The 26043-nt window shown below is 38.9% G+C and overlaps 1 protein-coding gene across 24 annotated transcripts in view; it reads right to left on the bottom strand.

Moving 5' to 3' along the window:
- The window catches only part of ldah (lipid droplet associated hydrolase), a 281972-nt gene that overhangs the window by 16364 nt on the left and 239565 nt on the right, over positions 1-26043 (bottom strand). For 23 of the 24 annotated variants that reach the window (XM_069886439.1, XM_069886442.1, XM_069886440.1 and 20 more), the window contains one exon: positions 12567-12649. In XM_069886439.1, coding sequence (XP_069742540.1) covers positions 12567-12649 — 83 coding nt within the window. Of the gene's footprint in view, positions 1-11120; positions 11163-12566; positions 12650-26043 lie in introns of all 24 variants that reach the window. The other variant, XM_069886448.1, reaches the window with a different exon arrangement.

The raw sequence follows: 26043 nt of genomic DNA, 5'->3' as shown, positions 1-26043 counted from the left end.
GGAGCTGGTGTTAAGGACAGCTGAGATTCTCCAAGGAACACTATACTTTTGATGACCTCAACGGTCGAGCTGTCAATGGTGTGGGCTGTCAGTGGAATGTGTGGGTCCTCCTGTAGTTGACAACCATCTCTTTTGCTGTATTAACATTCAGATACAGGTTGTTGGCTCTGCACCAGTCCATTAGTGACTGCACCTCATCTCTGTATGCTGACTTCTCATTCTTAGTAACAAGGCCCACCATGGTCGTATTGTCAGCGAACCTGATGATGTGGTTCGAGCTGTGTTTTGCTGCACAGTCCGGTGTCAGCAGAGTGGAGAAAGCATGCAGCTCTAAGGGCCCACGTGCTCAGTGTGATTGTCTTGGAAGTGATGCCACCGATCTGGACTTCTTGAGGTTTTCTCGACAGGAAGTCAAGAATATAATTGTAGAGGAAGATGTTTAGACCCAGCAAGCTCAACTTATCAAGTAGAGAGGTACGAATGTGTTGAATGCCGAACTGGTTGATAAATAGCAGTCAAATATATGAGACCTTGTTTTCCAGGTGGGTGAGAGCCAGTTGGAGGGCGGTAGTGATGCCATCATCCGTAAAGCAGCTGGATCTGTATGCAAACTGCAGGAGGTCCAGTGACAGGGGCAGCAGGAGTTTGATGTACTCCAAGACTAGCTTCTTGAAGCACTTCATGATGATTGATGTGAGTGTGACAGGGCGGTAGTAATTGAGGCAAGACATAGATGACTTCTTCGGTATGGGGACAATGGTGGCAGTTTTGAAGGATATTGGGTCCACGGTGCTTCTCAGGGAGATGTTAGAGATGTCGATGAGAACACCTGCTAGCTGAGTCACACATCTAAGGAAATGTTATCCGGTCCAGCAGCTTGCCTCTCTTCACATCAGTCCCTGGAAGGTGCAGCACCTGATCATTTGGAAGAGAAGTGGACTTCTTTGCTGCCATGCCAACTTTTTTTGTTTCAATGAGATCTGTCATTCTTCCAAGTCTTGGAGAATATAAGCCTATTCTATTTAAACTCTTGCCATGTAGCAAGTTGCTGTCCTTGGAACAAGTCTGGTGAACATTTGCTGTAGTCCCTAATTTAGGTTAAGCAGGCCAAATCTGATTTGCATACACCTTGGTACCTTTGAACACTAACATTGCCCCTTTCTCACAATATTAAAAAAAAAATTCAACTTTTATGATTTTTACCTGTGCAACCTGTTACCATTATTCTAATATTTCCCCAACTTATGGGACTTGTTTAATATGCAGCCTACTAGTAGAACAATCTTCAGAACTCTGTTCCAAATATTCTGTAACACTTTAGATGGAATTTTGTGATACAATGAGGCAAACAAGGTTTTCTTGTGGTTTCCCAGCCCAAATTCCATCATGCTTTTAGACTTTCTCATGATCTAGTTGGGAAAATATGAATTTGCTTGGGTGTACATTGAATAATGGGGGCCAGTTGAGTTATAAAGCCAAGTTTCCTACATTTATGATTATATTGGGGTAGGTTACACTCAAAATGACAAAGTACAGCTGTTTTTATGATCAGTGGAGATCAGCAGAAATAGGGATTTTCTGAGCCTTTGTAGTGGGGAGAGAGGCAATTGGGATTCCTTCAGCGGGGAACAACCCATTGTAGTTCTTTTTGGCATTCTCATATTTTAATTTTTTTTTAATGACACAAAAGGAGACCATTTATTCTTCCAGGTTTGTCATCTTTCCTTCATAACAAGCTCAAATCCCATTCCTCCAAACTTCCAAGTAACCTATTCTTGCATAAACTTCAATTGCTCCTCCACCCCACAGTTCTTCCAATGCCTTCTCCATTAGAGGCAAATTGCATGTCTTTTGGTTATGGAATGTATGGGGGGGGGGGGGGGAAAGCTTCTCAGCCCAGTGGCAATGTGTAAACTCCATACATCCAGCACTGGTGGCCAGGACTGAACCTGGGTGCTGGAGCTGTGAAGCTGTAGCACGACCTGCTGCACTAACATACCACCACTGCTTTCGCACACCTGCTTACTTCCCTTAACTGAGATTTTGGAGCCACTTGCTGCCAGTTGGCCCTTGATCCTGACAGCAGCAAACATAATATTCACTACCACTATACCTTGTGAATCAATGTAGTAAAAGACTAGCTGGATTCACAGAGATTGAATAAATGGAGAATCAGAGAAGGCCCAGGGGAAAAAGGATCTCATTAATACTGATATTACATAATGTTCTACATTATTCTTAGAGGCAGCAAGAGGCTCAAGACTCCTGATTGCCTGAGCTCAACCACAGGACTTCATCCAATGTGGCTCAGGATGCAGGCTTTGCCGGGTGGTCTGGCTCTCAGCCTTTGTAAACGTTTAGCACAGGGTATTGCAGTGATTCATCAACTACAAGTGATTAACTGCAGTGATGGAATGGCATTGACAAGACAAGGTGGCCACAAACATTCAAAAGCACACTGGGTGCTTCTAACACAAGAAAATTATCAAAACAATTAAGAGAAAAAAAAATTACAAGTTGAAAACTAAAAAAAAATGATCATGCATTTGGAAGCAATTAAAATATTTCAACTAACTTCAAATAACACAGTTTGTGTAGCGGTTAGCGCAATGCCTTTACAGCGCCTGCGACTGGGAACCAGGTTTTAATCCTCCTGTGAATGTATGGGTTTCCCCTGGGAGCTCTGGTTTCCTCCCACCCTTCAAAACATTACCAGGGGTGTAAGTTAATTGAGTGCAAGTTAGGTGGCACGGACTCGTGGACCGAAATGGCCTGTTACCATGTTGTAAATACAAAAAAAACCTACCCCTACAAATTGTGAGGCCACACCCCTTAGTTCTAGCCTCAAGTGCCAATGGAAACGGTCTCTCTGCTTCTCTATCTAATGCTTTCAGAATTGTATATGCTTCTGTAAGATCCTCACTCATCCTTCTAAACTCCAATGAGTATAGTGTCCAGCTATTCAATTCCTTCTCAGGAGCTAACCCACTCATCTCCTCCAAACTGCCAACCGGAGAAACCAAATATATCCAAACTCTCAGCCTTCTATTGATTCATCAGTTATTTCTTCGTTTATTGCATTTGCCACAGTAATATTATTTGGTGGTGTTTAGCCTACTCTTACCAGATTGATTCAACATTTTGTTTCTTAGAACCTATATAGTGTTATGGGGTATATTATATATTAATATGTCTTTAAAAGAGATTGTGGGGTTTCAATGTAGGTCTCTTCACAAAACAAATTTCATTTAAAATGCAAGAGCTTTGCCAAAAGAGAGACTTCATGTCCAAATGACTTTGCATAAACTTTGAAGAATGTCTATGGAGATGTCACAAGTAGGTGTGAATTGGACTGATGTTGGGGAAAAAAAAGGGACTATTGTCTTTAAAGTAACAGTTGGCCAGGCTCAAGAAACTGATCCAATACCAGCAATCTGTCTGGTTGAAGTTAGCTGTTTTAAGAGGGGTCATGGGTTTTGCAAACAGAGAGAAAGACCAAACTGGATTCTCTCTTTGTGTTTGAGAGAGAGAGAGAGCGAGATCTGCAGTAGTTTTTGGAGGCTGCAACATGGCAAGGTGGCAGACTTGTTAAAACCTCATTTTAAAGACTGGTTGTGAGTTCTAAGTTTAACCTTTTGAAAACCCTTGTGGTTCTTACAAGAGGAAATGGCTGGTTAGAGTGTTTCTCCTAAAATAAGGGAAACAAGAGGAACAATGTGGTGACCTGGAAGAAGAGGTTAACATTTGGAAAACCCATGCTTCTGCAGGTTTCTTCGGCAAGACACTGAAGTCACTGATCAAAGGAAATCAGTTTGTGTGTCTCCACAAGCGCAGATTTCTCTCTTTGAAACCAACTGGAACCTTCCTGAGCAGTCACCATTTACCTCTAAGCACCAGAGCCTGGTGAAAATTCATAAATTTTAAATTCTGTGCACAGTATAAGAATTGCCTGATCACCGGTGAACTTAGAGGACAATGAAGTGAGATTGGACTGTGAATCAAAGGACTTTCCTGAACATGTACACATTACATGCATTTGTGCTTAGAATTAGAAGGGGGTTAAGTTAAACTTTTGGAGTTTTTGTGATTTATTAGTTAATTGGTTTTTCCAAGATAATTTAAAGCTTGTGTGTGCGGAAAACAGCAGCAATGGGTGTTAGTACATTTTTGATACAACCATCACCTGTGGAGCTGCAGAGAAAAAGAAAAGAGGAACTGATGGTTATTTCTAAGGAATTAAAGCTGGCTGAAGTTGAGTATTTGATGAGGAAAATACAAATACAGAGGATTATGGTGAAATAGGTGAGGGAAAATTTGTTGAGAAAGACTAGAAAATTTTCCAGAGGATAGATCTTTTGAGCTGCAATTGGAATTGGAGAAACGGAGGGTGGAAGGGGGCGAGACACGGAGGGTGGAAGGGGGCGAGACACGGAGGGTGGAAGGGGGCGAGACACGGAGGGTGGAAGGGGGCGAGACACGGAGGGTGGAAGGGGGCGAGACAAAAAGAGGCAGAGGAAGCTAAAAAACAAAGAGGAGGATGAAAAATGGAGTATATAGGAATTAGAGGTAGCTGAAAAATGGAGGGTGGAAATTGAAAGAGATTGTTTCAATTAGCAAAGTTTAAAAAGTGTGTTGGATGGAGGTAAGAGAATTGAGGCTGTAACTCCTGGGGAGAGGTTTTTTAGCTCGTAGAGAGGTAAATTTAGTTCGGTGAAAATGTGGAATCAATCTTGTATGGATTTTGCTCTGGGAAAATCTGTATGTTTTTATCATTGGTACACCTCAAAAGGAATAAATAACGATTTTGACAGATTAAGAGAATTGATATTAATTGAGGAAATTAAAAGGTGTGTTCCCAATTAGATTAAATTATACCTAGATGACAAAGACGTGGCAACAAACAGCTAGGTTAGCAGATGAATATGCCCTGATTCACAAAAGTAAATTTAAGTACAGTCAGCCTTTTCAGAGGTTTAATATGGAGCAGATTAGTAAGCCTGTTCAGAAGGTAATTTGGAGCAGACTAGTAAGCCTGAAATTAAGTCTGGGGAGAATATTAAGAGAAAAGATGAAGGTAAAGTGGGAAAGGACTGGACTTCTGGATTTGTATGTAATTTTTGTAAGAAACCTGGTCATGTTCTTGCATTGTTTAGTGTTGAAAAAGAAACAAACAAAAAGGAGGTTTTACCAGAAGCATGTATTCACACAGTTGAATTTAATAAGAATGAATGTTCCAAACCTAGTCAGGATGTTATGGTTGTATTCAAACCTTTTGTGTCAGAGGGCTTGGATTCAGTAAAGGATGGAAACTCCCAAGTTCCAGTTAAAATTCTTAGAGATACTGGGGATGCCCAGTCACTGTTGTTGGAGAATGTTTTAACTCTTGATCAAAAGATGATTTTGATTAGAGGTGTTGGAGGTGAGGTACAGTCAATATCTCAACACAAAATAGTGGTGAATTTCTATTGCTGCTGGGTTTTGGGGTCCTCTGGACTCGTAATAATACTTTATCATTATCTCCCTGATCTCAAACTTAATGAACAGCAATATCCACCTGTCTTCTTGATCTTTGAATTACCTGATACCCTTGGTTATTTAATTCCCAGTCATCTCCTGCAATTATGTGTCTGTAATGGTCACCACATCTTATCCTTTGTACTGATTTTTGCCATAAGCTTATTTACTTTTTTGGATGTATTTGAGTATTCAGATTAAGTGCCTTTGCATTTTAGAATCTAGATGCAATTTTGTCATTTGGCACAGGAAATGGAGGTTCTGTATTTTAGTTGTCTTTGTAACCCCCTGGATTCTCTTTGTAGGACACCATCTATCTCTGGACTTGTGTCATCAATACTGATGTGGACCTAGACTTCTGGTTGCTTATGTTTCCCTTGCCAAGTGTTCTGTACCTACTCAGGAACATAGAACATGGAACAGCCTAGCACTCGTAACTAACAAGATGTCAAAATAAAATTAAAATTGCTGCTTGCACTTGATAAATATCCCTCCATTCCCTTCATATTAATGGATATTGTCTAGAAGCCTCTGAAATGCTGCTATAGTATCTGCTTCCATCACTACACCTGGAAACTCATACAAGGCACCTAGTACTCTTGGTATTTAAAAAAAAATGCTTCTAGATCTCCTCTCCCTCACCTTTAATTTATGTCCCCGCGTTTGATGCTTTTGCCCTTGGGGAAAAGATTCTGACTGTCCTTCTTACAATTCCTCTCATAATTTTATAAATTTCTATCCGATCTCCCCTCAGCCTCTTGCGCTCCAGCGAAAACAACTCCAGTTTGTCCAATCCCACCCATAACTCATGTCCTCTAAACCAGGTAACATCCTGGTAAACCTCCCCTGAAGCCTTTCTAAAACCTCCACATTCTTCCTGCAACCAGAATAGTAAATAGCAAGTGCTGCCTAACCAAATTTTTAAATAGCTACAGCACGACTTTACTTTTGCACTCAATGCCCCACCCAATGAAGGAAAGTATACGTTACACTTCTTCACCACTTTAACTACATGTGTGGTCACTTTCAAGGAGAAAGAATTTCAAGGACACTTTGATCCTGGCACAAGGGACCTATTATCCTGAAGTCATGGCTCAAGGGCACAAAAATGCTTGTCAGATCCTCCAATTATCCTCTATCATTACCGCTCATTTTGTCTTTGTCCTTCCTTGCTCAATCGCAGAGCCAGTCATGGTGCCACTGATCTGGCTTCTGTTGCTTTCCCTGAGAGGCATTTAGCCCTCTTCCCATAATGGTATCCAAAATAGAGCACCACCTGTTTGAGAGGGCAATAGCCACAGGAATCTCCCACACTGTCTGCTTCCCCTCTGCTCAGTCATCCACCTATCTGGTGTAACCATTTCCAGGAAACCTCTGTCTATGAATTTCTAGTGATCTTCTTTGTCCTCCTCAGTGACTACAACTGCTGCTCCAACTTGTCTATGTGGTTGGAAAGGATTCCTCAATCTGATTGGTTGAGAAGTCTTGTTGTTTTGGCTGATCGCCGACATTGCTGACACCCTGTGGACAGCATCAGGTGGCCAATAATAGGCACATACATATGGTGAATGGTGACAACAGCTTTTGGGTTAATAGTGAGCAACATTTTTTGAAATCAAATTTAATAACCAAATTTTGGAGACACGCTTGTAAAATATTGCAATATATATTACAATCAATGGAAAGAAAAAGAAAAGATGATCTTCAATATTATACCATTTAAGTTAATCATATTAGACACTCTTTTAAATTTTAAGTTACAATATAATAATTAAACAGTCAAATCACTGAATTAAGTTTTATTAAAGCTGTTGAACCACCAAAAGAATACTCCGTTTTTCATATCATTCATATTTCATTGGCATCTGGGCAGCATAAAATGTATTAGTACTTGGTATCAGCATTAGTGTTAAATCTCCATCAATAATACAATCCTCAAGGAATGTGACTGCACAACTATAAAACGGAGTTTTAAGACCGGCTGATTGATTGTAATTCATTTCCTTTGGGATGTACCAACCTTCGTTTCATCTGGCATGCTGTATCACAGCTAATGGCAAATACCAGAATGGAACGCCCTTAATAGTGCCCAGTTCTATTTTAATTGAGCACAAAATGATGGATGGATTACAAATGCACATTGAATCATATGATTCACCTAGTGAAAGCTGCTTCAAACTGGAACCTAGGTAATAACTGTAGCATTGAAGGAAAGAGTAATGTGATTATAGTCAATAACGACAAGTTACTTGCTTTGCCATTTTCGTAGTCAGCTGAATCGATGGATGCGTTCAAATTTCAGTGATTTCTCACAACAGCGTATCTGGGATAGAGTCCGTTAAATGCTGAGCATTGTATTTACTGGGAGGTTTTTCTTTTCCAGATTCTTTCAGAGTTGTTTAATTACACTGAGGAACATGTCTATCTCAGATTTTCCTGTTTGTCTTAACAGCAATAATGGTGAGGGGAAAAAAACCTTTATTTTGCCAATTGGTCTGCCACCATTGGACACGGAAAGTTAATTTTTGGGTCATGACTCTTGATCAGTACTGGTGGGCAGCTTTTCAATTATAAATCATAAATTCAAAAACATGCATAGTTATGTTTTAGTTGAGTACATAGTTATTCTAAATGTACTCAAATCTGTCAGAAGGACTGTTCCTGAAACAATCCATGCATTTATAATTTAAATCCATGCATTTTATCATTTGATAGCACTTATTTCTAGGAATCTCCACTAACTTTGCATAAGTATAACAATGCAATAATTAGAAAACAGGAACAAAATCATTGAAGAGGCTAACACAAAATCTTAATGGATTCCTGATTGTTCTGCTTTGAAAACTTTTCAAATGAGCAATCTGAAAGAAGGCAAGGTAACTGCTTACGCTAGAACAGCTTGGGTTAGGATTTGGATGGGTGTTGATAGGTATAGTTGCTCCACTTTCTCACTGTGGAGACTGGAAGACAAATCCATTATTGTGATCAGGCCTCATGCCAATATAACTGGTCGACTGCCAGTGTTGACAGGCAGTTTGTGATTGTGCTGAGAGGTTTGAGATCTGAAAGTTCCTTTATGGAGTAGAGACAGAAGTTTATCGCTTAATGTTGAAATGTCTGGTCCAATAAAGGGGGTTTGGTGTTAAAGCTTTTCTGTGGATGGGGATTTTATACAGAATCAGAATTTATCATTGTGAACGGGTCACAAATTTTGTTGCTTTGTTGACACATTACAGGGGCAAAAAACTGATATAAATTACATTCAAAGAGTAAACAAATTAGTGCAAAAAGAAGAGAACTGAGATAGTGTCTGTGGGGTCATTGTCCATTCAGAAATCTGACGGCAGAGGGGAAGAAGTTGTTTTTGTACCATTGGGTGTTTGTCTTCAGGTTCCTGTACCTCCTTCCTGATGGTAGCAGTGTGTAGAGGCCATGGCATGTGTGGTGAGGGTCATTAGTGATAGAAGCTGCTTTCTTAAGCCACTGCCTCTTGTAAATATCCTTGTTGGAGTAAAGACCAGCACTCATAATGGTGCTGGTTAAGTTCACAACTCTCTGTAGTCTTTTTCTGTACTGTGCATTGGCACCTCCAATCTGGACAACGATGCAACCAGTCAGAATGGTCTCCATGTTACACTTGAAAATTTAGATAAATGTCTCTGGTGACATACCAAATTTCCTCAAACTCTTCACAAAATAGAGCCTCTGGCGAGCCTTCTTCATGATTGCATTGACATGGAGGCCCCAGGACAGGTCTTCAGAGAAGTTGACCCAGGAATTTAAAGTTCTTAACCCTTTTCACTGCTGACCCCTTGAAGAGGATTGATTTGTGTTCTCCTGATTTTTTTTGTTTCTTTCCCCCCCCCCCTCCTGAAGTTCACAATCAGTTCCTTATATTTGCTAATGTTGAATGCAAGGTTGCTGTTGTTACACCGCTCAACTAGCTGATCTATCTCTAGTGTTTGGTTGTGCCTGGGAGTGGTTGGTGCTGAGGCCTAATGGTGGCAATAGATTACATACATCGATGAACAAAAAAAATAGATGAAACATGCAAAGGAGGTATGAGTAAGTGGTTTAATTAGTAAGCATATAAAAAATCATGATTGCTTATAGTTTTTGAAGAAAGATTAGAAGATTTTGATGCAAATCTTCCTTTCACTATCATTAACAGTCCTTTATCTGCACTAAACACATCTACGTATAACTGATAATGAGCTTGTCAGAAGGGAATGTCCTTTTATGTTTAAAATAGTTCAAAATGGATCTCCATTTAGTTTAAGTTGCAATTATTATAAAAATCTAGACCTACTAATCTTTCTATCACACACCCCCTCACGCACCTGTCTATAGTGGACATGAATATCATCTACAATCACTAACATACAGCTTTATGAATAATCTCAACTGTTAAAGAAATACTCAACCTATACACTGATCAGGCTATTCCAAAAATCTCTACTGTGAAAACTCCACAACTGGATCAAACAAAGCCAGGTGCATCATGGACTCCTACTTCCCAGCAATGAAGACATCTATGTGAGGTGCTACCTCAAAAAGTCAGCCAGTGTCATAAAAGACCCCCATTGCCCTTTTCCTAACCTCTTCTCACAGCTAAAGGTGAGTTGAAGAAGAGTGAGGTAATACTCTTTGGTAACTGATCTGACCAGTCTACCATCCCCCTCACAGTCAGATGTGACTACCTGAAGGTGTTTGGGATCTGGTTTAGAGAAGCTGGGAGTGCAAAAAAAAATAGTTGGAGTAGCCCAACACCACCCATCACTGCTGCCTGACAGTCTCCCCTGCCCCAATATCCTGAGCCAGCCGCATCTGCCCTGATGTCTCACGCTGACAGGAACTGGAGTGCGCTCTGAGGCGCCTCTCCTCCAGCTGTCCCTTTCAGGCTGCCACCTGAAAGAACATTCCAAGATGCATTCAATCTATAATCAAAGAGCTCTACAACCATGCCCTGCCCCTTCTTCCCTACCTTTGTATTCAGATTCTTGCCTGTTTTTTTGCTCAATTCTTAATGAAAGGCTCAAGCCCAAAATGTTGGTCATATATTTTTCTCCAGCTATTTTGTGCATTTATTGCTTGTTAAGTGGTGGCAGAAAGGAATGATCTTCCGAATGAGATAGTTGCGGCAGGTTCCCTTCTGTCATTTAAGAGAAGGTTGTATGTGTACATGGAGGTGAGGAGGTTGGAGGGTTATTGGCGGAGAGCGGGAGGTTTGAGCTTGAGGAGTTATTCTAGTGAACTGGTGCGGAGTCGAAAGGCCGACATGGCCTGTTTCCGCTCCGTAAATGGTTATATGGTTATAGATGGCAAGGATGCATCAGAAATTGAGTCTGTGTGTGCAGAGTTCCCCCTCCATAAAAGAGAAGAACCTGGTCATCAGGTTCACGGTGCTCTCAGTACTGCTGTATGAGTAGATCTATTCTCACCTTTCCTCATCATATCCAATTAACACCTTTTGTCTGTTGGTTGGACTCCTCCCCCTCCCATTCTTCTCTCTATCTTTCCCCAGCCTTTAATTCAGATGTTTGTCTTTTTTTCACATACGCCTTGAAGAAGGGTGCAGGCCCGTAATGTCGATAACATAACTTTACCTCCATGGACGCTGCGAGACCTGCCGAGTTCCTTCAGCATTTCTGTGTATAATGACAAGGTATCACAGTGGTGGCAATGGTGTTAAATGGAGAATGAATATAACAATGTACATTGATGGAAATGCATCGATATGACGCTAAGGATGTATAAAGACTTTAAATGGTTTTCTCTTGTGTTAATAATTATTGAATAAAATTTACTTTTTAAAAAAAAGGTACAAAAGCCTGAGACCAGCAGCTAATGATTATCAGGCTCTTGATTCACCCTTTGTTACACTAATCATAGACTGCTCCAACTTGTCCTTTATAGGTAGGCTAGAGCACCTTCAATGGCCACCCAGGTTACCCTGGGAAGGTGAAACCAGACCTTTTTGAACCATTGACAATGGTAAGTCAACAGTATCATTATGTCAGGAATTTTAGGATCCAGGGACAAAAAGACAATGAGGTAAAGATTAAATCTAACAAAATAATAATTTTTAGTTCTAGCTGTAACTTTTTTGAAGTTTGATTCTGATGTTTGTGTTACAAAAATAACTAAATATTAGTTTAGGTGCCAGTGAATTGTACAAGTAAAGAGGAAACTCTAAATCTAAGATGATGAAATACTTATTGAATTCTGAAGAGTCGTAATGGATGCAGAATATTGTGTACGGTTTCTTGATCTCTTCTATTACCTATTAAATTATTTTTAATAATATTTAATTCTTTACAAGTGCAAATTCTCCCACACCTAATATTATGAATATATTGTAACAATCAGCTATTTTTTTCAAACTCCTCAATTTAAGCATTGGAAATAATGTAATTTTATAGATTTTGTAATGCCTGTATATAGATAAATAAAATGTATTTATTTATTTTTATATGTCAATACCGGTCCTGCATATGTATTGTTTGTCTGTATTTGTGTTATGTATGGTTCTGTGTCCTCGTGTTTTACATCAAGGACTGGAGAACACTGCTTCATCGTGTTGTAATTGTGTAATCAATAAACTTGAATTGACCAGATTGCAGAAATGTTTGTTGCTTTAGATGAAAACAGAATTGTTTAAATAAATTGTAAACTTTACATATTATTCAAACTTGTTACTCAGTTACCATCTGCGCTATTACACAACACCACTCTTTTCCCTTTGCACTATGGTAACTGTGAATATTTACTAATGATCTATCTCTTGTATTTATCATCTATTTTTAATTTAATGTATACTATTGTAGCTTTTTTTCCAGAAAGTACCTATTCGGCTAAGGCAAGTAAGAATTTCCTTCCATATGTACATCGTACAATGTATATAACAATAAACTCATTACCATTATCTTTATCAATCTGAAACTTGATGAGATGATCCATTAAGAACAGCATTTTTTATTCTCTTATATTTGAAATAACAATTTCAAAAATAAGCAGTCAGTATTTTGATTATGAATTTGAAACTGCAGTACCTTATGCAAGAAGAGTTTTATGGTAGAATCGTCCCTTTGTACAACCTGCATCATTTCCTGGCTTCCCATGTACATGGCGTTAGCTGCAGAGAAACCAGAATTCTCAATTTGGCATGTAATCAAGTTATTCAACAGACTGCATTATAAGAAGTTCTTTATCATAAAAAAACTATAGCAAAACAATTTCAATCTAAATATCTGCACATGTCAAAAGAGCACAAGTCTTCAATGAAATACATCAAATATCCCCATGCCAGGAAACTTCCTCCCATCTGAACATAAATTCTTGGGCAATGAAACAGAAATGTTCAGAAATACAAAAGAAATACAAATTGCTTCCAGCAATTTGTGGTCTGGAAAGAGTATAGGTCAGGTCTTGTTGATACAGCTCCACTGCCCAAGCTGCTACTTGGGATTATTGCTTGTAGTTATCCCAGTCTCAGCCTTACCTATAGAGGGTTTAACCTGCTGAGCAAAGCAGCATAGACTCCAGCAGTGTGGCCTGAGAAGTACTTGGACTTCCAAAGGGAGACTAAGGAAGCCTCAGGTCCAGCATTGCTGATTGTTTCATCTTTTAAGTATTTTATGTGCCTGATATTTAGTGACACATCAAAATGTAAAACTTGAGGTTAATAATTCTGAAAATCTAAGAATATCAAAAACAGTTCTAAATATAGATAGATAAAGTCAAACCAAAATGATTCATAAACATTCCTACTTTTTCCTTCCATGTCCATAGAAAATGAATAGGGCTTCAAAGATTCAGTCAGGTCTAACCTAAGTGGCAATTCTCCAGTATAAAGGCAGGAAAATTCCAGCTGAGAGTGAAGTGATTAAAGATTTTGCCACCCCAAATCAGTCAGTAAATTTGAGACTTGTACATTTAGCTAAACGTGCATGATTCTGTTTACACTTGCCAGGTAAATTTGGGCCAATGTGTTTCAGAACAGAGTACCAGAGGAACTTCTTTATGCAGAGTCTTGAAAAAGTATAGAGTTTCCTGCCATGAAGCATGTGAATAATGTTTTTTAGATTGTAATGTCGGGAAAATCACTGAAAAAATTAACATAATTACTGCCTGTGTGGTTGTTCACACTGGGTGCCTTTTTAGACTGCAAGCACCTGAGTGCAACAGTCCTGATGGTTGGGCGTGCAGTGGAGTGAATTACCAACAACAAATTTTTCTGGTGTGATTTGCACTGCAGGCTTCATCCAAAAAGTTGTAGGTGTCCTGCAGGATAAATCGCGGTGCAGGAATTGACTCAAAATTCCTGTATATTCATTTTTAGACTGCCCGTGTAGTGGCAAAATTCCTTGATTTATACCGTTACCTGCCTGCAGTCTAAAAACCATAACTGACTGCTTTTAGCTTTGGTTTTCTTATGTACCATGGAACCTAAATCAAACCTAGCCTTTGGGTCTATACCGCCAAGAACAGCTGCTCTGTTACCTTAAACTTCTTTACTGTACTTTTCTTTTCTCAATCCCTCTGGCTTGTCAGATACCTGATCATTATGAAGTAACCTGAATATAACTTCTTGATAAAAGATCAAAATGCACTTCACCAGTAAAAGACAGACCAATCTTTCATTTTCATTTGCCATCAGACAAACATCTTGACACTTGTCATTTCCTAGTTAAGGATAGAAACTTAACTTTCAATAAAAATCTTAAAATAATTTCCAAAATGCTCATTCCATACTGTTTTTAAAAAAGCAATAACATTTGTGAAATTTATGCAGTTTATCTTTTAACAAAAAGTGGCAAAATTGAAATCAACATGTGCCATAAGTGTGTACAAACTGACAAATGTCATAATCAAATTAATCTCTTCACAGGGAAAATTATTATTATAATAAAAATGTTTCACAATTTGTGAAAGTTAATAAACATTTCTCAGAGACTGATAGAATATTCAAAAGAACTCCACTTACTTTATAATAAATTTACCCGTTACTTCAAAAAGTTGCATCCTGTAATTCAAATAGTTTGAATTCTTTAATGCATGATACAATTCATTACATTAGAGATTTAACAGACTATTTTCTTTCAGTTGTAAGTAGTCCAAGATAGATTTTCAAGTTGTTGCATAGCATAAAGCTGCTTACATGTTTAGTGTTCATTGTAGAAATCTTACAATTTTTGTTTTCATATTGGTGACTAATTTGGTTTTTTTTCTTCTTCAAGGTTGAACATTTTAAAATAAATTCCATGCTATAAAAGTATCTCATGTAGTTCAAGCTTAAACTGCAGGCATCATCTATTGCTACAATGAAAACTCCTCTGGCACTTTTTTTAATGTAACGCTGTAATAAATTTCAATTCAGAGTAAGAAAGATAGGCAATTTACAGTAAAGGGGATTGTCCCTCTGTTGCGAATCTGTGTTGTGTTAGTCTGACCATAAGTATGCTCTTAAAGATTTTGCTTCCCTACAGTGTTTTATAAAATGGCATTATGCCAATACAAAGTTTCCTCGGTGCAACATTTGTTTTACATTATTGATCAGAGTATGAAAATTCATTAAAAAATATTGGTCCCATGTCAATTAGCAAAATTAAACGTGAGTTGTATGCAACTGACTCCATAAAGTCAACCTCAAAAATTTCAGTTTGGAATTTAGAAGAAACTGCAGAAAAAGAAACAACAGAATAAGAGGGAACATAAACAGTGGCATGTCTTAAACCTTTGGTACTGACAATTGCACCCATTCCGCCACTTGATTTTGGATTAAGCAACTCAGTGATTTCTTCTGCAAGAGTTTGATGATTTATATATCTTGTTTTAATGAAATCCATTAGTGATGTTTAAGCTGCGGGTGCTACACTATTGAAAACCACTTAGCTTTTGTTCCACAACAGAAACATTTCATTAGTAACAGAATCTGTTTGTGAGCTTTGAATGATGCTATTGTATTGGATGCACTGAAAAGACCATGTTGGGTTAGAGCTTGTGAACACGCAGGCTAAACATGTAAAACAGAATGTTTAGACCCCAAGCCAAGTGTTTCAGTTTCACCTTTAAAATGTGATCAGACTTGATTGGAATGCTTGAAGATACAACATCTGATTTATTTTTATATATATCAATATAAAACATGGAACCAGAATTCTACTGGCTCTTTAAATGTAACAATATACTTTTGGCTCATGGGAACTCAATTTATAGCTACCCAACTAATAACAGTACTAATTATGCTTATCGCTTTGGAAAATAATATATTACACATAGAGGACTGTAGTAATACTTCAGATATACTTGATCATCCAAATCTTCACATTCTTCCACTTAGAGCAGTCATATCAGAAGCATATTTTGTACTAGGAACCAGTACAGATAATGATCTGAAACAATCGCTGCAATTCATTTCATTTACTAAAGGTTTATTTGTTGGCAAAAATATATGCAAGAAACTGCAAGCAGCATAAACTGATAATGTTTGGCAGGTTTTTGTTGAGGAGTTTTCACATGTTCCTCCTGTACACACTCCACACCTGAGAACAACTATGGCAATCTAAATACTGTAGTTCTCATTACATAAGAAATAATGTCTTATAAGATTATCCTGATTAAATTAACTAGAGAGATAAGTTTAAAAAAAACATCAGCAATAGCTTTGTGTTCTGTCTCCCATTACCTTCAGAGATCATTCTCCTTCATGCAAGTCCAAAACTGTGATTGGATTCATGATCATTTGAATAAGGAAAAACACATTCAAGAATGACTCTCTCCAAGAAATTACATTGTCTTGTAATGCCCATTCAGTGATATGATATTTCACTACTCATTAATTGATTGTTGGACTGTGTCACACCATAATTATGATATGATAAAATTAATTCGGAACATCTTAGACCTGATCTGATTGAGTTAGACTGGATAGGAACTTTCAATTAAAGAACAAGTAGAATTGGAGAGTTCCTCATCTCCGGAAGGTAATTCTTGCTCATAAATTGCCCTAGTTTTTACAATTTGAAAGTGAACTAGTTCAGAAATGCAGAAGTCAGCACTGTGCTTTGCAATTTTAAATTCTCTGTGTAGCTTTGAGGACCAAGATATTCTCTACTTTCAAGACGAGGCTATTTGTTGAAGGAAAGGGAAATCTTTCCTGGCAGTTATCGTCCAAATAGATCTGAAGGAAACCTATATTCTGCCCATGGAAAATTGTGACAAAATATGTTTGCCCTCTTCTGAGCTGACATATTGGGATTGATTCTAGCTTTCAGTTTCGAAGAAAAAGTAATTTGCTTGCTGGAGCTGGACACGGGAAATGTTTTCTCTTTTTTTCATTCTTGAGTGTCTCCTGTTAAGTCCAAATGTTTTGCTCATCTCCAGCCATTTTTAAGAAGTCCGCAGCAAACCTTTTCCCTTAAAGAACTGTTGATCATATGAAGGTATTCGGTAAATAATGATGTTTATTCAGGGCAAATGTTGTGTGGCTGGGAAGTGGATTTGGTTATGATGATGTTCCAATACTGAGCTTGTCTCTCTAGAGCAGTGGTACCCAACCTTTTACTTTCCACTTACATACCACTTTAAGTATTCCCTATGCCATAAGTGTTCTGTGATTAGTAAGTGATTGCTTAAGGTGGTAGGTGAGTAGGAAGGAAAGGTTGAGAATCCCTGCTCTGGACCCAATTATTACTGAAATATTTTGCTTGAGAAAAATTGTCATTGGCCCATTTCCTTTGGAGTTATGAAACTGTGCACATAACGAGTCAATTTGGAATGATTAAAACGGTAGTTTTCAAACTTTTTCTTTCCACCCACGTACCACCTTAAGCAATCCCTTATTAATCACAGAACACTTATGGCATAGGGAATACTTAAAGTGGTATGTGAGTGGAAAGTAAAAGGTTGGGAACCACTGCTCTAGATAGTGCAAGTCATCAATGTGGGAGGTCCAACCAAAGAAGCCTTTGGAAGTTCTTGCTTGTGCAGCCAACCAATAACACGAGGGTCAGGAGATTTAGAAGCTAACTGATTGGCAATTCACTGCATTCTTAGGTTGAACTGAATTGCACTGGATGCTTGACCATGCCAGAAGATGAAAGAATTCTGCAGTCTCTCAAAAGGCTGGGCTCAGACTAACAGTGGGTGGAAAATCTCAGGAGGTTCAGCAACTCTCTGTCAAACATGACTTGCAGGGGCTTTTCAGCACTGTTAAGAATATCTCTGGCTGAACCACCCAAGGATTCACCCCCGAGAGACCTATAAAATCAAGCAAATTCATCAAGGACTAAGAAGTAGTACACCTCAATTTTGACTGTGTTTGATATAAATGACCTTGACTCCATTTCATCAAATCTAGCCTTCCCACTTCTACTGACAAAAAGTTGAAAAGGCCATTTGGCAATTGATTAACAAAGGACTTGGCAGCAGACAATATCTGTGCTAAAACTTGGCAGAGATGTGTTTGAAATTCACCACCCCATCTCCTGTGATTGGGAGCAAAATACAATCTGCTGGATGAAGATCGTGAGCCGAGCAGCATCAGTGGGAGCAAAATAATAATAGATGAATGGGTTTTGGCCCAAAAGAATGGCTGACATTTTGGTCCTGAACCCTTCCTCTTTTATCTCCCACTGATGCTGCTTGACCTACCGAGTTCCTCCAGCAGTTTGAAGAAGCTGGAATCTGGAGCAAAAAACAATGTCCCATGTTCTTCAATGATTGGGAAGATGAGAGCATGATAGGAGACCTCAGGAGGTTATAATTGTGACTGTATTTTAGAAAGGGGATAAATCTGAATGTGGTAATTCCTGCAGTTGGTCACTTGGAAAGTAATTGGCAGGCTCTTCCCCTTCCTGAAGAGTTGTTCTTCAAATCACAGAGGGACCTTCATCTCTAAAGGAAACAGACAGCAGCAGCGTCATTATATAAGGGCTTTTTCTTGACAAAAGCTATTGATTTCTTCCATTGAAAGGAATTGTGAAACATGGCTACCTACAGGAAATACTTCAAAGCATGAGAAAGTGAGAGTAAGAGAGGAAAAAGAGAGAGAGAACTCAACACTATCTCTGTGTAGCTCTCCAAATCCTTCAGCAGAATTAGTAAACTCAAGTTAATATCCTCAGCCTTGCCAACATTCTCAGCACTGATGCACAACTTCCAGACAGTCAGTTTTATTAGGCAGGCCACGAACAGCAGGCACACGACTTTGAGTTTCATCATGGTGAAAGATTTGGAAGGAGTCAGAGAAAGGTGTTCTTGAAGCCCCCTTGATAAATTGTAACCTCCCGACTAACATCTGCCAATCCCTGGCTCATGACCACTTAAAACTGAGAGTAAGCATGAGAATGTTGAATCCATTTAGCAGCAGAAAGTAGTAGCCCAGCATAAGTGCTGGATTGAGTGCACCCTCTTCCAAATTACCCACCTCCCAGTCCTGTCAATCACCTCCTGACTGTCACAGCAGAGTTTACAGGCTTCTCATTGGCTTGAGCCACAGCATAGAAGCAAGATATCCCTGATTCCAAGGAACTGTCTGAGTAGGACACACAGGAAATCATGAGAGTGGGTGATGAAGGGAATGGAGAGCTCACAGGTAATTACACCAGGTTGGCATGACACAGAGGGGGAAAAAAAAGGGGTGATAATCCCAAGAACTAATGTGAAAAATTTCCAGTTTGATCATCTCTCATGCTACATGCATTGACTCTGAGAATGGTATTGCTATCTGTCACTGACTTCAGTATAAGCAGGATGGTGTAATGGAAATCATCCTTTGGTTAGATAACTCCATGATCATGGAAGGAAGGGAAGCATGGTGTGAATGATGACTGGAAGAATCAGCAAGAATAGCAGCCAGGACAGCAAGGCAGTAGAACCAATGTGGACTGCTAACCTTGTCCATAAGGATAATGTGCAGAGAATGCATGACAGTGGCGTAATTATATTGCAGGAAGGAGAAAGATTTTTAAAAAAAACCGCTTGCATTGGAGTTAATTAAAAATAACCAGAAAGGAGATAAAATGAGAGTGACAAAATATGAGTGAAGATTGAATGTTTAATTTCTTGCACTGGACACAGGACTTTGAATCAAACCTCCTGTTGTTGACTTGCTCTGTCTCGGTTACGTATGGACAGTTTACGATGGAACTAGTTATCTAGTCTGAATGGACCTACGGCTCCCAGAACGCTTCCACCAGCGTTGTCTCCGCTCCATCCTCAACATTCATTGGAGCGACTTCATCCCTAACATCGAAGTACTCGAGATGGCAGAGGCCGACAGCATCGAATCCGCGCTGCTGAAGATCCAACTGCGCTGGTTGGGTCACGTCTCCAGAATGGAGGACCATCGCCTTCCCAAGATCACGTTCTATGGCGAGCTCTCCACTGGCCACCGTGACAGAGGTGCACCAAAGAAGAGGTACAAGGACTGCCTAAAGAAATCTCTTGGTGCCTGCCCCATTGACCACCGCCAGTGGGCTGATCTCGCCTCAAACTGTGCATCTTGGAGCCTCACAGTTCGGCGGGCAGCAACCTCCTTGGAAGAAGACCGAAGAGCCCACCTCCCTGACAAAAGACAAAGGAGGAAAAACCCAACACCCAACCCCAACCAACCAATTTTCCCCTGCAACCGTGTCTGCCTGTCCTGCATCGGACTTGTCAGCCACAAACGAGCCTGCAGCTGACGTGGACATTTACCCCTCCATAAATCTTTGTCTGCGAAGCCAAGCCAAAGAGAGAGAGAAAGAAGAGTAATCTAGTAGAAGGGAAGAAGATTTTCCTTTTGTTGTTTGATGCTTTATGAGCATCTTAAGAGATGCAACGGAAAACTGAGAGACCTGCAGCAGATAAGATGCCCGATTCTTCAATCAGCTGCTCTTTACTTTTTTTTAAAAGAAGAGTTATTTTCTAGTGCTGCAGTCTGCCTTTAAGCAGGAGAGCCACACATATTTATTGCTCTCCAGACTGCTGATCTGTCCTCAAGATATGGTCATCTTAACAAATTCATATAAATGAGATGTAACCACGAAAAATAGAATGCTCCTCTTGTTGTTGTTTAACGGTTGAGGCACATGCCACTTGTTTTGGAATATTTAAGTTTTAAGAAAAAAACAGAATATAGGACTCAATTAATATAATAACATATTGAATAAAAAAAATCAGAGAAAAACATTCATAAAGTCTGAAAACAAATTTGAAAAGGAAAGGAGAGCCCTCTTCTCTCAGCGCCACCACCCCAGATTCAAAAACAAAGGGGACAGACAGCAGGGAATAGAGGGAGATTAAAAAAAAAGAAAATAGAAAAGCAACAGGAGCAAGGTTTGACATCTCAGAGTCGCATCATTTTAAAAGTATTAAATTTCTAATGAGTATACTCATTGACAAATATCAAAATAAATGATACAACCTGGGCATTTAAGTAATCTAAATAAGGTCGCCAAACTTTGACAAACGTACTAATCCTGTGACTGTAAGTAATCTTCTCAAGAGAAATAAAACTTTGTACTTCCATATTCCAATGATCATTGTGAAGTAGAGTATCGGATTTCTGTGTTACTGCTATACATTTCCTGGCTATTGATAACACAATTTTAATAAATTTAGATTTACTGCTGGAGAAGTAACAGGCCCTTCCAGCCCAAGAGCCCATGCTGCCAAATACCCCAATTAACCTACAACCCCAGTATGTTTTGAAGGGTTGGAGGAAACTGGAGCGCCCAGAAGAAATCAAAACAGACATGGGGAGAACATACAAATGCCCTACAAACAGCGTGGGATTCGAACTCGCATCACTGGTGCTATAATAGCATTGTGCTAACAGCTACGCTAACTGTACCACTCAGGTTAGCCAGTTCTCTATCCTTGCAAATATATTCCTCAGTGACATAAATTCTTTTACTCGGCAGTTACCATGATACCCTGAGGAAAAATATTCAATTTGTGGTAATTTACATTAGGACTTGTGCACGTTAGTAAAAGCCTGATTAAGTCAACCCAATAAAGTGAAATACTTGTGGGCCAAAAGGGCCTGTTAACATGCTGTATGTCTAAATTAATAAATACAATATTATTAAAAAGAATGCAATAGGCTAATTTAACGCTGGTACCTGGAAGTTGGCAGATGCCCAGTTTAAAAAGGATATTTTGGCACTCTCTCAGACAAGAACAAAATGTAACATATTCTAAATGAGGAAGTGGAAAAGCCCAGTGATAGGTCACTGGTGGAACTAGCTCATCCAAGGGAAAGTAAAATCACAAAAAAATGGGGTGGGTTAAGCAGCATTTGTGGGGGAAAGGAATTCCTAACTTTTCAGATTGAGACCTTGCATCAGGACTCAAAGGGAAGATGGGAAGTGCAAATGAAGAGGGGTGAAACGTGAGGTAGTAAGTGATTGGTTGAGGCTTTTGCTTAATTTATACTTTAGTGAGCTCCAGAAGAGGTGGTGTTTCATCAGCTGTTTCCTCAACATAACTAAAATCTGACAATCATGCATTATGGATACTTACTTATCCATAACATACAGGTAGGTAGGATAATTCTGTTCTGAACAAGACACAGTCCTTGAAATTGAGTAGTTTGGCAAATGTGGGAGCAAATTTTCAATAAAGTAACCGCAACTTAAAGATCGGGTTCATCTGCACATAGGCTTGGAAGAAGTTGAATGATTAAAAAGTAGTCAAAATATATTATTCAATGACAAATAGTCACTTCACATAATCATGTCATGAACTAATCTAAAATAATTTTGGACGGAACCACCTAAACTTTACAAGATTACAAGATACTAGACAATGATAGATAGTGTTACGTGGTTCTGTTGGTGCCACTTCACTTGTCAGGTTTCAGTCATATATATCTGCTTGGAGGAAGAGTTTGTACGTAAGAGAAAAATCCATGGCAAGCAATGGCAATGCAGGTTGTATGTGAAAAGTAATTGTAGGTCTGACTATTACCAGCTTTTAATCTCTATTTGATAAAGTTACTGTAGACAGTATATACAGAACAGATGTGCTGTTGTCACTAGTGTGATGCAGGGTGAATCAAGAGGCCTGATCTATTTTGTATATACTAAATAATACAATATATTACAAGGACCAACTGAAGGTCTTTTATTATGAAAATATTTTAAGAAAAGTTTTTCTTTTATGGGCTTATGCTGGTTGAGTACCTGAGCACACTGGGAGCTCAATGAAGTGCAGTTAAATGCAATGTGGAGATGTCGGGCAGTTCTATGGTGTGTCGATGTTCTGAGATATTACTGGGTTACCATAATTCACAAATGAGGAGAAGCAACAGCCATAGGAATGAGATGTAAACCCCTATTAGTCAGAGGGTCAGGTAGGCCTTGTATCAGGTGCAATCAGCAGATCTTGCAGATAAAGTCTTCTACTTGACTGTATAAAATGCACTTCCAGCGCTAGTAGTATTAACATTATTGCTTTTGCCAGCACACTCCTTGAAGTTGAAATAGAAACAGAAAACACTGGAAAAACTCACAAGGTCAGCCAACATTTCCAGTACTTGCTGAGTGTTTCCAGCTTTTTAAAAAAAAATCAGATTTCCAGCATCTGCAGTTTAAATAGAAAACATTTAATTGTTTGATGAATTTGATTTTCGATCCACATGCCAGGGGTGTCGGGGGAGGACCGGGTTGAATTTCCTCCGTTCTTTTCACCAAAGAACAGTGGAATAGGCCCCATGGAATTGTTAACCTTGTATGTGTGTATATGAAATCAAAGAAATTGATATAGTCTTGCATTACAGCCAAAAAAAATTTTCTTTTCATCATAGGTATTTATCATGCAACTAAAACTTTGCACCTCTAGCTCTCCATTTTTCTCTGTGATTTTTGCCAATCATTTTAACAGGAAGGAAAGCCTATACACACATGTATAATTCTTCTCCAGCATGACATTGCATTCATAAAGAGCCATTTAATGACTCCTCTTTAGAACCAAAGCTGAATGAAAAGGATGGAAAATGTACACTGTGTATGCTAAAGTTTGCTGGTTTAAAAAAAACCGAAGAATTCTTTGTACTTCAATATATTTTTCTCATTTTACTTCCTGACATTCAAAAAAGTGATCAATTTACTGTATTACAAAATAACTATGCCTTTGAAAACTGGAGTAGGCTTCTCAGCGCCCAAAGGTTTAAGCTAGAGCCGCAAGACATCTTGGGATAAAATCTTCTCATTACATTGCCAGACCCTAAACAGCTAAATTGGTGTGTGGTAAGATAATTCACATTATCTTATACAGCATTCCATGCAACTAACTAGCCACAGATGAGAGATAAGAATCAAAGAGCAAAGGAATGAGATGGATTGCAAAGTCCACAGCCCAGACAAGCATTCCTTCTGCTGTTTGTGATCATTGCACCTGCACTGAGGAAACATATTAAAAGTCTGTGTCAGGACACTAGGTCATCAAGCCCCTAAAAAGCTTTTAACGAGAAAAGTGCTATCAAAACTCTGCAGTTTCAGGGGATAATGCGCTGACAGCTTCAAGTGGTGTTCTGGGGGGGCTGGGATTTCTCTTCCCAGCCTGCCGCTCAAAATCTTAAATTTATGTTCTGAAGCTGTTCTTTTAATGGACTTAGTGGGGCTCAAACAGGTCCAGGAGAAAATTTAGACACGGGACAGGACAAAAATAAATCTGCTAAATTTACCATACATGTTTGTTGGCTTACAATGTATGCATCAATTTGAGCCCAGTGGGGACATTCTTGCCAATGAAGCTGAAGGTCATGGGTTCAAGTTCTACCCCAGAAAGTTAACACAGAATCAACCTTATTTTGCGCAACTGAGGGAAAGCTGCATTATCAGAGGAACTATTTTAAGAACATGATGCTAAACTCAATGTAAGAGAGCTATGTTCTCAGAGTCTCTTGGTCAACATTCATCCCTTATTCACCACCTTCAAAAACAACTGGCAATTTATAGTAATCCTGTCTGACACACCCAACTCTTTTTAAATGGGTTGACAGGTTTGGCTAAAAATCAAGTGATTAAACTTAAAAAGCAATTCAACAGCTTAAGTACACATTTTGAAATACAGAATCATACTACTTGATGTTCGTTTTCCCCCAAAAGTAAAAATGTGGCACCATGCAAGAAACTCAGAAGTTTCTGTTTCCTGGTTGGTCCTCAAAGTTCCACGTATAATCTGTCAAATTCTGCCACATAAATAGTATGTATAACTAGTTATTTTTGTACAATATATTGGAATTATTTCAAAAATATTCTGATAAATTCTTACATTTTTAAATGTATACATTATATATTATTATAAATCTGCAAGTAAAATATATTTAACATTTTAAACTTATTTTCCCAGGTGCAGTACCTTCTATGATTGAAACTTTGGCTCATATAAAACTATGGCAGACAGAGCACTAATTAGTAACCTCTTTGAGACATGATTGAGGATGGTTGGAATCTTGGAGTATTGTGAGCATTTCTGGGCAACACAACTTTGGAATGAGGCAATGACTTTGAAGCATTGATTAACGGGTAACGGATTGATCTGGACTCGAGAATTATGAGAGCTACACTCTCTGGAATTTAGAAGGTAAGATGTTAACATAATTGAAGGGGAATGATGGCATAGATATAGAGGGAACATTTCCATTGCTTGGAGAGTATCAGATTTGGAGGACAGGTGAGAGCCAGATGTTTTAAGAGTGAAACTAGGAAACAAGGTGGTAGAAATTTGGAACCATCTTTGACAGACAGCAATTATTACCAGATGAATTGTTAATTTTACATTTTAAATGGACACTTTGATAACCAAAAGTATGAAGGAATAAAGGAAAAGGGTAAATTAAACAAGTTCACTGATCAGCTACCGAGATGGTACATCAGGTATGATGAGCTCATGACTCAAGCCCAGTTCCTATGTGCTAACAAGAGAAATGAAATAGGAATTTCACATTTGTTTGTTTTTGTAATTTCAACAAATGTTCAACCATTCTATTGTTGAAACCTTTATCTATGGATTTCTCACCTCTGCCTCAAGGCTGGATCACAATCCCATGCTCACATGTCTGTCCATGGCCTTATGTACTGTCCCACCCTGACCACCTGCAGATTGGAGGAACAACAACTTATTTTCTGTCTGGGCACTCTCCAGCCACATGGCATGAACATTGACTTTACTGCCTTCCATTAAACCTGCTTGCCTTTTCTTTTCCCTCTCCTCTTTTCCTGTCCTTCCAATTCTTTCACCCACACAGCCCTACTATCCCTCTTCCCCCTTTGCTACTGGCCCCTCCCTCCTTTCTCCATCTATCATGTCCTGCCTTGCCAACTTCCTTTCTCCCCTCCTACTCTTTTGTTTGGACACGCCAGCATTTTCTCATACTTTGATGAAGGGCTCAAGCCCAAAACATCGGTTCTGCATCTTTGCCTTTGCTACATAAAGGACTACGTTTGGCTTTATGATCTTCTCCAGCATTTTGTGTTTTTACTTCAACCACAGTGCCTACAGAATTTGGTGATTTACCTCTAGTCTGATTTCCATTTT

Source organism: Narcine bancroftii, chromosome 6, assembly GCF_036971445.1.
Source record: "Narcine bancroftii isolate sNarBan1 chromosome 6, sNarBan1.hap1, whole genome shotgun sequence".
Classification (NCBI taxonomy): domain Eukaryota; kingdom Metazoa; phylum Chordata; class Chondrichthyes; order Torpediniformes; family Narcinidae; genus Narcine; species Narcine bancroftii.
Note: the sequence above shows the minus strand (reverse complement) of the source record. Positions and strands in the feature narration are given on the sequence as shown.